General features: G+C 35.1%; 1 protein-coding gene and 1 pseudogene across 1 annotated transcript; one reads left to right on the forward strand and one right to left on the reverse strand.

Annotated features, from left to right (window-relative positions):
- Positions 1 to 965: 965 nt before the first annotated feature.
- LOC114733820 (uncharacterized) lies at positions 966 to 2,816 on the reverse strand. Its single transcript, XM_028921319.1, has 4 exons — positions 2,698 to 2,816; positions 2,428 to 2,607; positions 2,067 to 2,282; positions 966 to 1,568 (listed from the first exon to the last, which is right to left on the reverse strand). The coding sequence occupies exons 2-4, from the start codon at positions 2,599 to 2,601 to the stop codon at positions 1,350 to 1,352; spliced, it is 609 nt and encodes a 202-aa protein (XP_028777152.1). The 5' UTR covers positions 2,602 to 2,607; positions 2,698 to 2,816; the 3' UTR covers positions 966 to 1,349.
- Positions 2,817 to 2,987: 171 nt separating this feature from the next.
- On the forward strand, positions 2,988 to 13,580 carry LOC114733833 (vacuolar protein-sorting-associated protein 37 homolog 1-like; annotated as a pseudogene).
- Positions 13,581 to 13,661: the final 81 nt, after the last annotated feature.

Genomic DNA, 13,661 nt, shown 5'->3' on the forward strand with positions numbered 1-13,661 from the left:
TAAAAAAAGTAAAGTGTGTGAGAGAATAAAAAATGTGTTGTCATTTTTGTTTTGTGTGGAAGTTGGAACTGCGCTGTGTGTGTTCATTTGCAAGTGAGTAGACAGAAAAGGACAGAGCGCATAAGAGCATCTAAACTTTATATCGTCATGGGTAAATTAATTATTAGGTCCATAGTGTAGGATAACTCTTGTCTGGGGACCCTGGAAAGCAAAGCAAAGTCAGTTCACTAGTGACAAACAATAAATCATATTTTTCATTACACTTAAATTAGTATTTTGATGTCGCTTCAGGGACATCTGATAATTTAGCATGTTAAATAATAATAAATTTATTTGAAAAATTAATTCTAATATTTAATGTCATCATGTATGTACACGAAGAAAAGTATGATGAGGAAGACAAATTACATTCTGGTTTAAATTTAGTGACATAATTAATCAAACATTGCAGTCGTTGCTATTTTTGAATTGGGAAATAAAAAGAAATTTTAATCTACCTACCCTTTCAGTTGAATTATTGTGTGACGCACGTTTTGAGAATTGAAAACTTTGGGTAGCTATCAATTACCATCTGCTCTATACCTAATTGCTTTGGCTTATCTGTTTTGGAGAGAAAACGACGCTACGTAATGAACACGATCTTTCAACATCTGCTACCTTCCCTCCCTCCCCATTTCTCCTAATTTTCTTGACAGCAAGACGTAATAACAATTAAGAGCCAAAGAAAAATGGAGAGGAAAAAGAAAGAAGAAAGGGATATGTATAAAAATATAATATAAACAAGTTACAGAACAGAAAAGAGGGCACCACACTGAGCACGCCAAAATTGGCAATGATAAATAGAAAGTAGAACTGTCCTGATTATATTACATGCACGTAATAATAATGAACAATAACAAAGGTGGTGTTATCTTTATGTGGACGGGCCATGTGGATGGTGGGCCAATGAAAACTATAAAACGAACTCCACAAAGACAATGCTTTTTATGAAAAGAATTTCTTAATGACATGTACACCCGCAAGTATCAAATATTAAACAAATCCGCATTATTGGATGTTCTTCACAAGAGAGAATTTGTTGTGTTAGGGATGGGACCCAGATCCTAAAGCAAAGGAAAGAAATTTCCTGTGTATCGATATCCTTTTTCCTCTCTTTAAGGCGTCTACAGAAACCCCCCCGAGCAAAAGGGCCACCCTCCATCATGCTAAATAACGAGGTTCTTTCCCTCACAGTGGGGTTTGTTATATAAATATGAAAAAAAGAAAAAAGAAAAGAAAAGGTGGGTTGGGTTGGGTTGGGTGGGGTGGAATTGAATATGTACCAATATTTGTGGGTGGAAAATAAATAATTAGGAGGCAAATGGAGCCCTGTGAGGAATGCCTTTTCTTCTTCTTGCTGTTGAAGCAGCTGGCGGAGGAGGCGTGGCCGGATACATGTCTTGTTGTGACCCTTCACGCGATCCCTCTTCTGATACCGATCTCCTTGATATTCCCTCCCTTCTCTCCGTTGCCTCGTTGTTTCCCTCCACAGCGAAGCTTGCGTCCCCATTTCTCTTCACTCCCACAAGCTATAAATGATTCCCCCCACGGAATCTTGTTATTAATTTAATTAATACAATAACAATAACAATAATGATAATTACCCCTACTCACTGACGCATAACCCTGCCCCATGTTCCCATCCACTGTCAATAATTATCCCTACTGATTATAAAACTCACGCTCCCTGCTCTGCTTTGATTATCATAATGGGGATATTGTTTATGATTTGTATAAACAAATGGAAATGTCAATGCAGGGCCTCCCAGTATTCATTAATTATGGTGTGAGCATGTTCATATGGCGAGATAATCAAGATTATGAACAGCGAGCGAGGTAGCGGTGGGATTATAATTATGATGGTGATGTGTTTTCAAATGTAGGTGACGACATGTATGGGTGGTGGGTGTTATGGCCATATGATGAAGATGATTGTGAGTTGTGAATGATGTGCATATTGAAAATGATATATGAAGCAAGAGAGAGAGGGAGAAGGGGGAAGAGAGAGAGAGAGAGAGATATCTCACCTTACAGCCCAAAGAACAGAAGCGGAATGGGTCCAGGAGGCTTCTTCCACAAATCTCACAAATGTGAGCTACTCCTTTCCCAGATTTTGGCTGAGGCCGCTCGTTCAGGAACAGGACTCTCGCGCTGTTTATCACATACGTCTGAACCCCACTTATGTCCAGGACTTTCTGAATCTCAGACACTCTCACCACATCGTGATACGAAGATCGCCTTATCTAATAATTCAAATTCACAACGAACAGCAGCCCGCAACAAATCAATCCGTATTAGTAATTACCCATTTCAATCTTAATTATTCACATTGTCCAAATGCCGCATCAAGAAATTAACTAACAAGAAGAAGCAGAGGAGGATATATACCTGAATGACTTGATGATCCTTGTGTCTGGAGGAACGGCAATAGAAGCAAAATGCGTCGCGATTGCAGTCAAGGCAAAACATGTTACACTCGCTCCTGGCGGCGTCGCCGTGAAAGCGGCAGACGCTGAAGAAGGAAGTGGTTAGCAGGGGCTCAAGCCACGGAGGCACCGACATTGCGTTCTGAACCAATGCAAATCAACATTCGAGATCAGGAATTCAGATCAGTTTCAAGCAAGGAGAAAAATGTGAGTGTGGCAATGATAACATAACAAGTAAGCGATGCGAATGTGAGTCAACGGGAGAGAGCTGAGTGAAGAAGAGGAGGGAATGACTGTGAAATTCAGGAGAATGAGGACAATGGCTGAGACACAGAGGGAATCGCAGGCGAAAATGCAGAGAGAGAGAGAGAGTAAACGGCCTTCGACTAAGAATTCAACAACAACACCCCCGGGGGGGGGGGGGGGATTATCAGATTAAAGAAAAGGAGGGAGAAGGAAGAGGGAGAGGCGTGGGATGAAGTGGAGGGTTTGGCGCTTACGGGAGATGGCGTTCGGAATAGGATGGAGGTTGGACTGTGTCTACGTGGCTACGCATCAGCTAAGGGGCTGTATTTCCAAAAGCGGCTAAGGAATTCCACGCCCACGTGTCTGGTTCCCTCCATGTGGCGTCCCCACCTTGGTCCATCGCATCCCCGGCCCCAACTCTCTTCCTCAGCTAACCTCAATCTCTATCGCACGCCGTTAATCACTGTGCGGCTTTCACCCCCGCATCTAATTCTAACAGTTAATTTACATTGCCCTCTAGACTACTTTGCAGTACCACTGTACTACCTCCGATATTTAATATAAAAACTTATTTAATTTTTATTTTTATTCTAAATATAAGACTTCAATTTATTTTGTCTCTAATATTTATGTATTTTTTTTAATGGTAGTTCTAACCAGCACATTTGATTAACAAAGATATTTTTAAAAAGACAACACTTATTTATTACAAATAACTAACTTAACTTATTTTTTAATCTTCTCAAATTAATCAAATAGCTTTTATAACTAGAACTAGAGGTAGTATATATGATAAATTATTAATAAGGGTAATATGGTTCTTTATATGTTAAAATTGTTGTAATTTCGTTACTGAGTTAACAGATAATGACATTGACTATAAATTTTAGAGAGAAAAACTAATTCGACTAAAATGTAGCGCTCTTAGATGAATGAATTTTTTTCTGGATAAAATGTTATTTTTACTCCTAATTAAGTCATTCATAGAGGAATAACTGACATATTGAAGTTTAATCCTCAATATAATATTTATTTAACTAATTTGATTAGATTAGGAAAGTTAGGTAAGTTAGTTAATTACAAAAAATATGATATTTTTTTAAAACACCATAATCATCTTTCTCAATATCCTCCCTCTTTTCCTCTCCTACTTGATTATGATTGAGAGAGTATCAATATGGATAATTTAAAAAAAATTGATAAATATGATAAATATATTTTACATTTAGGATCAAAATTAATTTAATAATTAGATCCTGTATTGAGGACCGGAGGAGTAACATCGAATGTTTGGCACTTTTGTCCCCCGCCAAAAAAAAATCATGGGATGTTAGTTGATTGAAAATGTCTACTGATGATCTAAAATATCATGTTTTTTTTATCTTACGTGCTTACCCCTGAAATTCTGTGATTCAACCAGAGGGCGTTCATATCAGCCTTGAAATTCCAGCTTTATTAGTAATCATGGTTCATCGAAGCTGGTTCTCTATGTGATGAGCTAATAATAGATAAGAGCACATGCTCCTTAGACTTTGTTCTCCAATATCAAAAGCCAAATCTATTTGCAGGGGTCTTTAAGTCTTAATTACGCTTAATCCTTTTGTATGCGTGGATTAAGGAGTGGTAAGAAATTAAGTTCCAATGATTTTGCCATGAGCTGTTTTAAAGACATTGGTTCAATACGCAGGAAAGTATTTATTCAATAAACACTTCCGACGTGGATCGATTCAGTGAATAAATATGGTCATTATTAGATTATCAAATATTCATAATTCCGTTGGATTTGTTACCATTTACACATTTATGGAAAAACACCATTGTAATAATTTCTTCTGATGAATTTCTAGAACAATGGAAATCCACCGAAATCATTTTCACATGATGAAGTGTCCTATCCTAGTTGTGCAACACATGCATGTTCTCCTTAATTTTCTCCTTAATTATTTTATATTTGAAGTTTCAGACCTTATTTTCGACGACGTTCAAGCCAAGGTGTATACAATTATATCATTAATAATCCCGACTGGATATAATTGTAGGCAGAATGTCATATCAGGAAGGAATTAATTAATAAACTTTTATAATCAACATCACGCGAGCATAATTTAATTCCCACTCATGTATATTTCTTGATCCTAAACTTTATAATTTTTGTTTTGGCTAAACATGTTTGAATTATCGCAGGCTTCCGGCGGCAACTCTAATTGCTGGTAGTGGGATCCACAACAATGACAAGAAAATTCATAACATATAGTACTATGATCCCCATTTAGATTCTTGGGGCTGATCAGAAGTTATTACCATTGATCTGTAAATTGATAAATGACAATATTTTAAATGTAAAGTAAAAGACAAGAATATTCTCTTTGGGATTTAAGAGAGATTTGCATCCACGATGTTTGCGTATAGAACAAGATAACCTTTCTTGTATCAATACCGACATCGTGACATTCACCGAAACTAAGATTACCATTCACCATTATTTGAAAGAACCTATGAATTATTACTCTCTTCCTCCATTAATTTAAGCTTCATAGTGCCCACAATACGAGGGAAGAAGATCACACACACACATGTACGTATGAGCATACAAATTAATGAGAGCCATTATTAGCTAGTTTTCTTTTTCTTCCTCCTAGTTTCGGTCAAATTGAAAAAGTTTCATATGAGCATACATATACATACACGGCATCCACATTGTTGGAAATTCAAGTTTCTGTTCTGCCTAAAACTGCGCCAGTTATTTAGTTAATGAAACCTAATGTTTCACGGGCTATTGTCTCACATTCGCGCCTGCCTGATTAGATGATGAAAGGTAGCCAACAACAATAAAAAGGAACGAAAAGAGGGGAAATTAAAGGAGAAGATAACGGCAACTTTTTATCAATACTTCTAAAACAATAAAGTGAGAAAAGATGCATGGGAAAGAAAAAGACTTAAATTGAGGGTTTTTTTTTTTTTTTGCGTAGACTTATTAGACCGTAATCAAGAGCGTCAAAAGTAAACTGAATCAACAAATTAACAAAAATAAAGTATAATTGATTGCGTGATAAGAATGCGAATTATGCGGCATTACATGACTTAGTGTTCTTAATCATTATAGTGTCAGCTTTAGAAACCCTAACCATGCAAAACAGAATATATGAAATAGAAAGTTAATAAAAGTGTGTGCGTGTGTATGTGACAAATATATATATGTATATATGTATTTTCAGGTCCAAGTACATAAAAATTGAAAACCACGAAAAGGTAATAATAGTTACATATGCATGGAGGTCAAGTATATATCAGCGTAGAGAGCAAGAATAAAAACAGTATCGCTAATTTCGAGGCTTCATCTTGGCAAGGGAACAAGGAAAAGTGAAAGCTAAGCGCTGTGTTATATATATATACTTGCTCAAACTAAATCTAGCCTGGCAAATCAGAACGTATAATACTAATTAATGAGTTAGTCGAAAACTTTGTGTAGAGAGCAAGGCTGGGGGCAGGTGGCAACAACCTAAGGGAATATAATAGGGAAAAGAAAATTATTCCAATATATAAAAATATATAAAATCAGCTGCATGCAGTTTTTCCTTGTGATTTAAGGTGTAATAAACTTATAATAATTGGATACGTGCCAGGATACATGCAGGGAGCATCATATGCTTCCAGTTCCACAAATCACTTTTTCAAGCGCAAGATAATGCAGATTCTTTCCTAATTATTAATATAAAAGTCTCACCTCTTTTACCTTCCCAAAAGGCATCTCAAATGGCCTCAGCCTCCTTCACTTCGCGACAAAATATAATTGAGAAGCCATCCAAATGATTCTAATTATATATATATATATATATATGTATGCACACACACACATATATTTACAGCAAGCTTCACGTAATATAAGTTCACAGTTCCTCGGTTAACTAGAAATTATACACAAACACACATACATTGGAGACAGCGACATTCTTCTAACCCTCTCTTTGTTTCTTTATACAACATCCTAATTTTATTCATTTTTTAAATGCCTATTTTCATAATATTGTATTGCGCAGAGCGTTGTGGGCGGCTGCGATTGCTCATTATTGTAACGCTTTTTTTTTTTTTCTTGTTTTAAATATTGTAGCTTTGTTGGGAATATTTCAACAGCTTGACTCCAGCGGCACATATAATATGGTTTATCTTATTAATTGATTAGTCGAATTGTCATTATGTTAAACAGCCAACAAGATTAGGCAACCAACTATCTGTACGTTTCTAACTTTTTAACACCATTGATCGATCCATTTTCTAGTTGAAATAATCCTCTAATATGTCTTTTATTTACTTCCGCAGCCTCAAGATAACCCTTAAGTATGCGATTCTATGGAAGCTATGGGAGATCTTTTAGAGATGAGCAGTGGTATTTTTGGCATTCAGATTGGAGTTTTATTTAATATTTCTGTGAGAGTTTGCCTTGAATTTTTCTGACACAAAATCATGATGGCTCAGATCCAATTGAAATTAATCGATTTTATGGACTCCGCTTAAAAAACTGGTTAGGCACTAAGATAACGAACCATGATTAGTATATTTTCCCCCCATAAAAAGGTTCAATTAATGAAATTAAACGGTGAAGTTTGTGAAAGTGCTGAAGAAATTAAAAGTTCAGTCATATTCAACACAATTATGCGTCAGCATCAGCGAGAATGGTGTTCCGAAGAGTACAAAAAGAAAAGAAGATAAAGAAAGCGGTACACGTGGTCTTTAAGGAAGCAACATCTTCTTTTAGGTTTAATTCGTCTCCATTTATTCTTATCTTATAGGGTGTAATTGGATTAACTAGCAAATTTTTTTTATACACAATGAAAACTCTTGAATATAGATTGTACTTCCAAGATTCAAGTTAAGAAAACAATAGCCTTTATAAATTAATCATTTGAATCTATCTTTACATGCACTCAAAGACAAAGACAATAAGTTTGATCTTAGTATATTTGTGTTTTTGTTGTGTGCAAATGAATTGATAATAAGGGTTTATATAAAACATGAAATGATGCCTTGAAGAGATATCTTTTTGAACATTACCCATTTAATTAAAAGTCACAATCATATGTTGATTCATGAACCAGTATATATAAATAAATAAAAGATATTCAATATGTAAGGCCTTTTAGTATTGTAACTTTTTACATAACCCTTCATATAAATATATTAATTTATATGAAAACATAACCCTTTATATAAATTTATTAATTTAATAAATTTATATAAGAGCATGACTTTTAAAAATACATCTCTTCGTTTTAAAAATATTCTAACATTACGTGGTAACTGCTTGTGAGAGAAGAATTATCTATCTTCAACGACAACTGTCCTTTTTTTTCATATTAATAAATACTTCCAATTTTGTTTTATGATTTTTTTATTAATTAATTATGGAAAATGCTCTTCCTTTCTTTCTTTTTTTTAAACTTCCCCGAGTACACAAGTCTTTTATGTCTTCAAGTCCTTGATGCCCCTGCTCTACCAATAGGGCGAAGCGCCTGCTTCTGCAGTGCGAAAGAAAATATTAGCTGATTCAGGTAAAATCCGCAAACATGCATTTTGCCATTTTGTGAATCCCAGATCCACTCGGCGTTAGAAAAAAAGTAGTAGTAATTAATGAGTTTGAAAAAGATTGAATATAATTAATTCCTGAAAGTACGTACTTAGGCCATCCATTTCGCAAAAGTTTCTCTCTGGTGTATTTTAAAACCAGTCCAGTTGAAAACCTGAAGCCAGTCCAGTTGAAAACCGGAGGGGTTGTTTGGGAATTATAAGAAGTGTTTTGTAAAAGTATTTTTCTGCAAATTGAGATAAACTTCTCCACATGTTTATTTTGTATACCGTAAAATTACTTCTAAAGTTATAGTTTGGTTTCTATCCAAACACCCCGTATCATTATATATCTGATATTTCAGGCGTTCATGAGTGAGAGCCACTGCTTTTGACGGTAGACAAAATTGATAATTACTTTACCATTTAAAGGGAAAGAAGAGGAAATGGCGTGAGGTTGCTTATTATCCCAATTTGGATAATTCTTGTTTCATCCATACGCAAATGGCATAATTGGCTCTCAAGTAAGGTTCAAGGCAAAAGTATATTTTCAAAAATTGCACATTTTAACCAAATTTGTAGGTCATAATTGTGTTGCTTGAGTCCTGAATTAATTCCATAGTCTAACCATTTAAAGAAAAAGATCCTCGGACAAAGGTATTGTCCGTGAAACACATTCAGAATTTTGTGTTCTCCCCCCCTTTCTGGTTGTTTTGAGTTTCTTTCCCCCAATAATTGGAGCCTATTTATCACTTGAAATTATAAATAATAGAAATTATTGTAAATTTTATGCTCCTCTAGTTCTTAATATAAAGCCTATTTAATTAATATGATTGAATTAAAAAAGTTAAATAAGTTAGTTCATTTGAAGCAAACAATATCACGTGAACGTTTATGCGGCAAGAGCAAGTTTTATATTGTAGCTAAGGGCAAGTATACAGTTAATATATACTCATCTCATACATTGTATATGAAAGTGTGAGATGAGTATATAAGCTGGCCCAAAAAAAAAAACAGAGAGAGATGAATTAATCCTTCTATTCTTCAAAATAATTATGATAAGGTTTTTTTTAATCATAATTCATGCACCCTTTGTGTATTTTATAAAGAATCCGATCTAACAATTTTATGTTTGAAAAATAATTTAAGAAGTCACTTGATGTGATTAGACTGTAAGAGCTTAAAGTTGCGTACATGTGACTAATACAAAACTTGTTCAGTTAAAAAAAGAAAAGATTAATGCAAAACTTGTCACAACTCGTATTATTTATATATTTATTGTATACTATTTTTACTCTTCAATTACAAAGTTAATTGGCTAATTTGAACAGATCAAAAAATTACTTAACTTAGTAATTTATAATAAATAGATGTTATCTCTCTTAAAATACTATTATTAATCATATGTATTAGCTAGAACTACTATTTGAGAAAAGCTTCAATATGTGCAACTACTACGAGAACTATCTTGAAAAAATAAATAAATATAATAGACAAAATAGATTGATATCTTATATTTAGAATCAAATTGAATATCAAACTAGCTCTTATATTAAGGATCAGAAAAAGTATTCATAAATCTATTTAACTTCACAATCACACATAATAATGCTTCCATTAATATGTGGGCTAGGTTTTCATAACAACCACATGAATTTGTCCACAAGATGTTGGATATTAATATGTATTATAGCCCAAAATCTTTGTTCTTTTTTTTTTTTTAATGAAAACTAGATTCATTAATACAAAGTGAATTGATGTCTTATATTTAGAATCAAATTAAATGTCAAATTAGTTCTTATATTAAAAATCAGAAAAAGTATTCGTAAATCTATTTAACTTCACAATCACACATGATAATGCTTACATTAATATGTGGGCTAGGTTTTCATAACAACCACATGAATTGGTTCACAAGATGTCGGATATTAATGTGTATCACGGCTGAAAATCTTTGTTTTTTAAAAAAAAAAATAAAAACTGGATTCACTAATACAAAAGTACAAATAAGCTATCAGAACTAGGTCTTGTCATCAAACTCCTCCTCCCATTATATAAAAGGTGGAAGTTGATCAAGAGTAAAAAATTACCTCCCATAGTGTGTGAAGATTTGGTTAGAAAGTCAGCCATACCTAAGTTCTCACTAAAAACATGATTAATCACATGATGTCAATCCCTACAAAAAAAAAAAAGCATCCTGCTGTCATCTGCAGCGTCTTTAAAATCACAGCCCAAAATCTAATTCTTCCTAAAAGAAGAAGGAAATCCCAAAAACCACTTTTTTTAACCAAACAAAAAAATAAGACAATGGACAATTTTTTGAACGGAGAGGGCCGTGCTGCGACGACCAGAGAAAGAATACCAAGTTCCTATAATATTTGAGAGTCACCAACAGGAGTTGGGTGCAGTGGAAAGGGCCAGTCTTCCACAACGGTTCAAATTCCCGCTGAGAGAGGTACTCATATTTAGTATCTGACAGTGTGTCAAATAGAATTGCCTTCAATAGGAGGATACCTATACTTTAGCAAAAAAAAAAAAAATATTCGAGAGTCGACGCTGCCTCGCCTCCTTCTGTTTCAAAATCTGCAATTCGAACCAGTTAGCAATGTTTGAATTCTGGTAAGTACATATTATGTGTCGGGATTAGGCATTATTCCGAAACTTTAGCTTAGCTTTCATTTGGCATGTCTTCGATTCCACCGATCCAATTAAATTTTTTGCTCTTCAATTTCAACAAGCTGCATATCATCAAACATCTACTATAGGTAATAGGCACGGTTTAGTTACAGGAGACCAGAAGAGCACAAGACTCAGCCATGTCCAAATGAACATGCCTCACAATCCTGGCATCCTTCGTCTGTTGTCAGTTCGCCAAGTTCTTCTAGACCTTCGACTCCAAGTGACGCTTCCTCAAGCAGCTACGGTTTATCGAGCCCTACTGAAATTTTGCAGTCTCCTTCACATGTTTCACCTGCTGAATCTGCTGGATTTATTTCTGTTTTGATGGACAAAAGGTAAAGTAATGTCTAAGACACCTTGCTCTGAACAGTGCAATATCACTTCCATTTTGAAGTTTGAAGAATTCATTTAATAAACAATCATTTCATTACTTGTAAAATACGCTGATTATTTATTCTTAACTTTATCACCGAGATCATTAGTTCATTCTGTACTTGTTCAAATAGTGCTGCTCCTATTTATCATTTTCACAATTTATAAATTGTTCAGTGCCGGTGAGTTGCGGAAACTTGTATCTGACAGAGAAGCATACCAGCAGTTTTTACTTTCTATTGATCAGGGCAAGATTCAAAATAATGTAAGTTTCAAGTTGTTACTCTTGCCCATGCTGGTTTGTGAACTTAGAATTGAATTCTGTCTTGCTTGGCTTGCTATATCCTTAAGTATATTTTGTCATGTTATATTAACTCCGTTTCTCCTTTGAGCTTGATATGACTATAAGTGTTGGTGTTGTGAGATCGAGGATATATTGTCAGCTAGGATACTTTCCCTTGTCATCTACATTTAATCACCGTATAATTAGAATTTGGCGGGCTAAGCGCCACTGCCATCTGCTTTTAAGCTTCCTTTTCATCATGTCTCTGCAGTTATAGTCTTGATCACTGGCTTCTAGTTTCTTGCATGAACACTGTCTGGTAAGTATTTACTTGTTAAGGACTTTAATCTTTGCGACAATGATTTCTTCATCCATTTGTATGTGGAGATTCTAAACAAAGCATCAAACTCTTGTGTTGATCGACTAGAATAGATTATGTACGTATTCAAATTATATATTTCACCACAACGTGTATAGAGTGGTTCTATTGCTATGCAATGTGGTTATGGCCCAAATTTTCCAACATTTTGCTGACTTGCCGCCTTCTCCCGGCCCCTCCGACCAACAGGCTAGGTTATGGTTAGAAGTAAGGATAGTGGTCCTTTGCTTGTGTTATGTATCAAAGAAAGGCAGAGTTCCAAGATATGCGTCTTAGTATTCCGATTTGCTAAATTGCTATACTCAAGGTGTCAATTCAAGCAATTAGCAATGATAACCTTGTACGTGTCTAGAAATGTTGAAATCTTGTTTGCTTGTTCTGTTCATGCAACAATCACAACTATACCCAATCACGCCACACAGGTGACCCCAACTTTGACAGAAAAAGAAGCTAATACCCCTTGTGACGACTGCAATACCGATAATTTGAAACCCCCACCCCCACCCCAAAAAAAAAAAAAGAAATAAAAATAAAAACCTTCCATAGAAGAGAAGAAAGGAGCAGAAAATTTCAGGCTTTGGTTTTGTTGTCTTGTTATAATGTTGTTGCATATATACAAAGTCTTCTGCAGTACTTTGTTCCTATTGCTGACTTGGAAAGCTGGAATTTCTAATTTTGTGTCTCCGACAAATTTTTGCCAAATGATATGATCAGCTGAAATATGAACTTTGCAAGGAGAATTCACAGCTTGCTGGTGTGTTATTGAATTATTTTTGTTGCGCTAACGTCTCATGACTATCAAGCAAATTAAATACCAGAAAACTTCTCAAATCCCTCTGTTCTTGAATACAGAAGAAAATCTGCAAAAGGAACCTCGTATCATGGAGCTTAGGAATCAGGTAACGCTACTCACCTATGATTTGTGTGGCTGTTTTCTGACAGTCATGTTATGGAGCTCGCTTCCTTCTACGGGAACAGTGTGCAATAATTCGTACAGCTGAGTTCACTGGTGTTCAAGAGAAAATAAATGAGCTTCACAAGCAGAAACAAGACATACTGCACACCAATTCCCCTGCATTGCTTCTCCAAAGGATTCAAGGTATGATAAGATATGATAATTTGAAGATGGCTGAATTTTATCTTTATGAAGATTAGGGCTTGAGTTCACGAATACAAAAAACTTCAAATGAATTTGCAGAGGCTATGAACAAGTCGGAAGAGTAATCTGAAAATCTGCACCAGCAACTCCTTGATAAGGACATTGACTTTGGAGCTTTTGTGAAGAAGTACAAACAGCTAAGTACCACTTACCATGGGAGAGCGCTCACGCATCTTGCTGCTATATCGTCAACTAGACAGGTGCCCACATTGGTGATACGAAAAATTTAGAAATTACCACTTACCTGGGGGATAAAGTTGCACACATACTCCTATTTTTTTATAGACGTTCACGCTTTGCTAAAGTTGGCTCTATTTGGTACCCCAATACATACAGGGATTTTCCATTTTATGTTCCAAGAAAACACGTTTAGCTGATTAGCTCATGTTCAAGTCGTTGGCACGTTCTGCTCTTTATCCACCGGTGACGATAAACAAGATCATTGTACATTCACCAACAGTAGGTTATGCTCACGTCGTTTAAGACAAAGGTAAAATCGCACTTCAAATCAAAACGAAG

The sequence above is a fragment of the Neltuma alba genome, unplaced genomic scaffold (assembly GCF_004799145.2).
Source record: "Neltuma alba isolate B1F8T4 unplaced genomic scaffold, ASM479914v2 tig00013032_pilon, whole genome shotgun sequence".
Lineage (NCBI taxonomy): Eukaryota > Viridiplantae > Streptophyta > Magnoliopsida > Fabales > Fabaceae > Neltuma > Neltuma alba.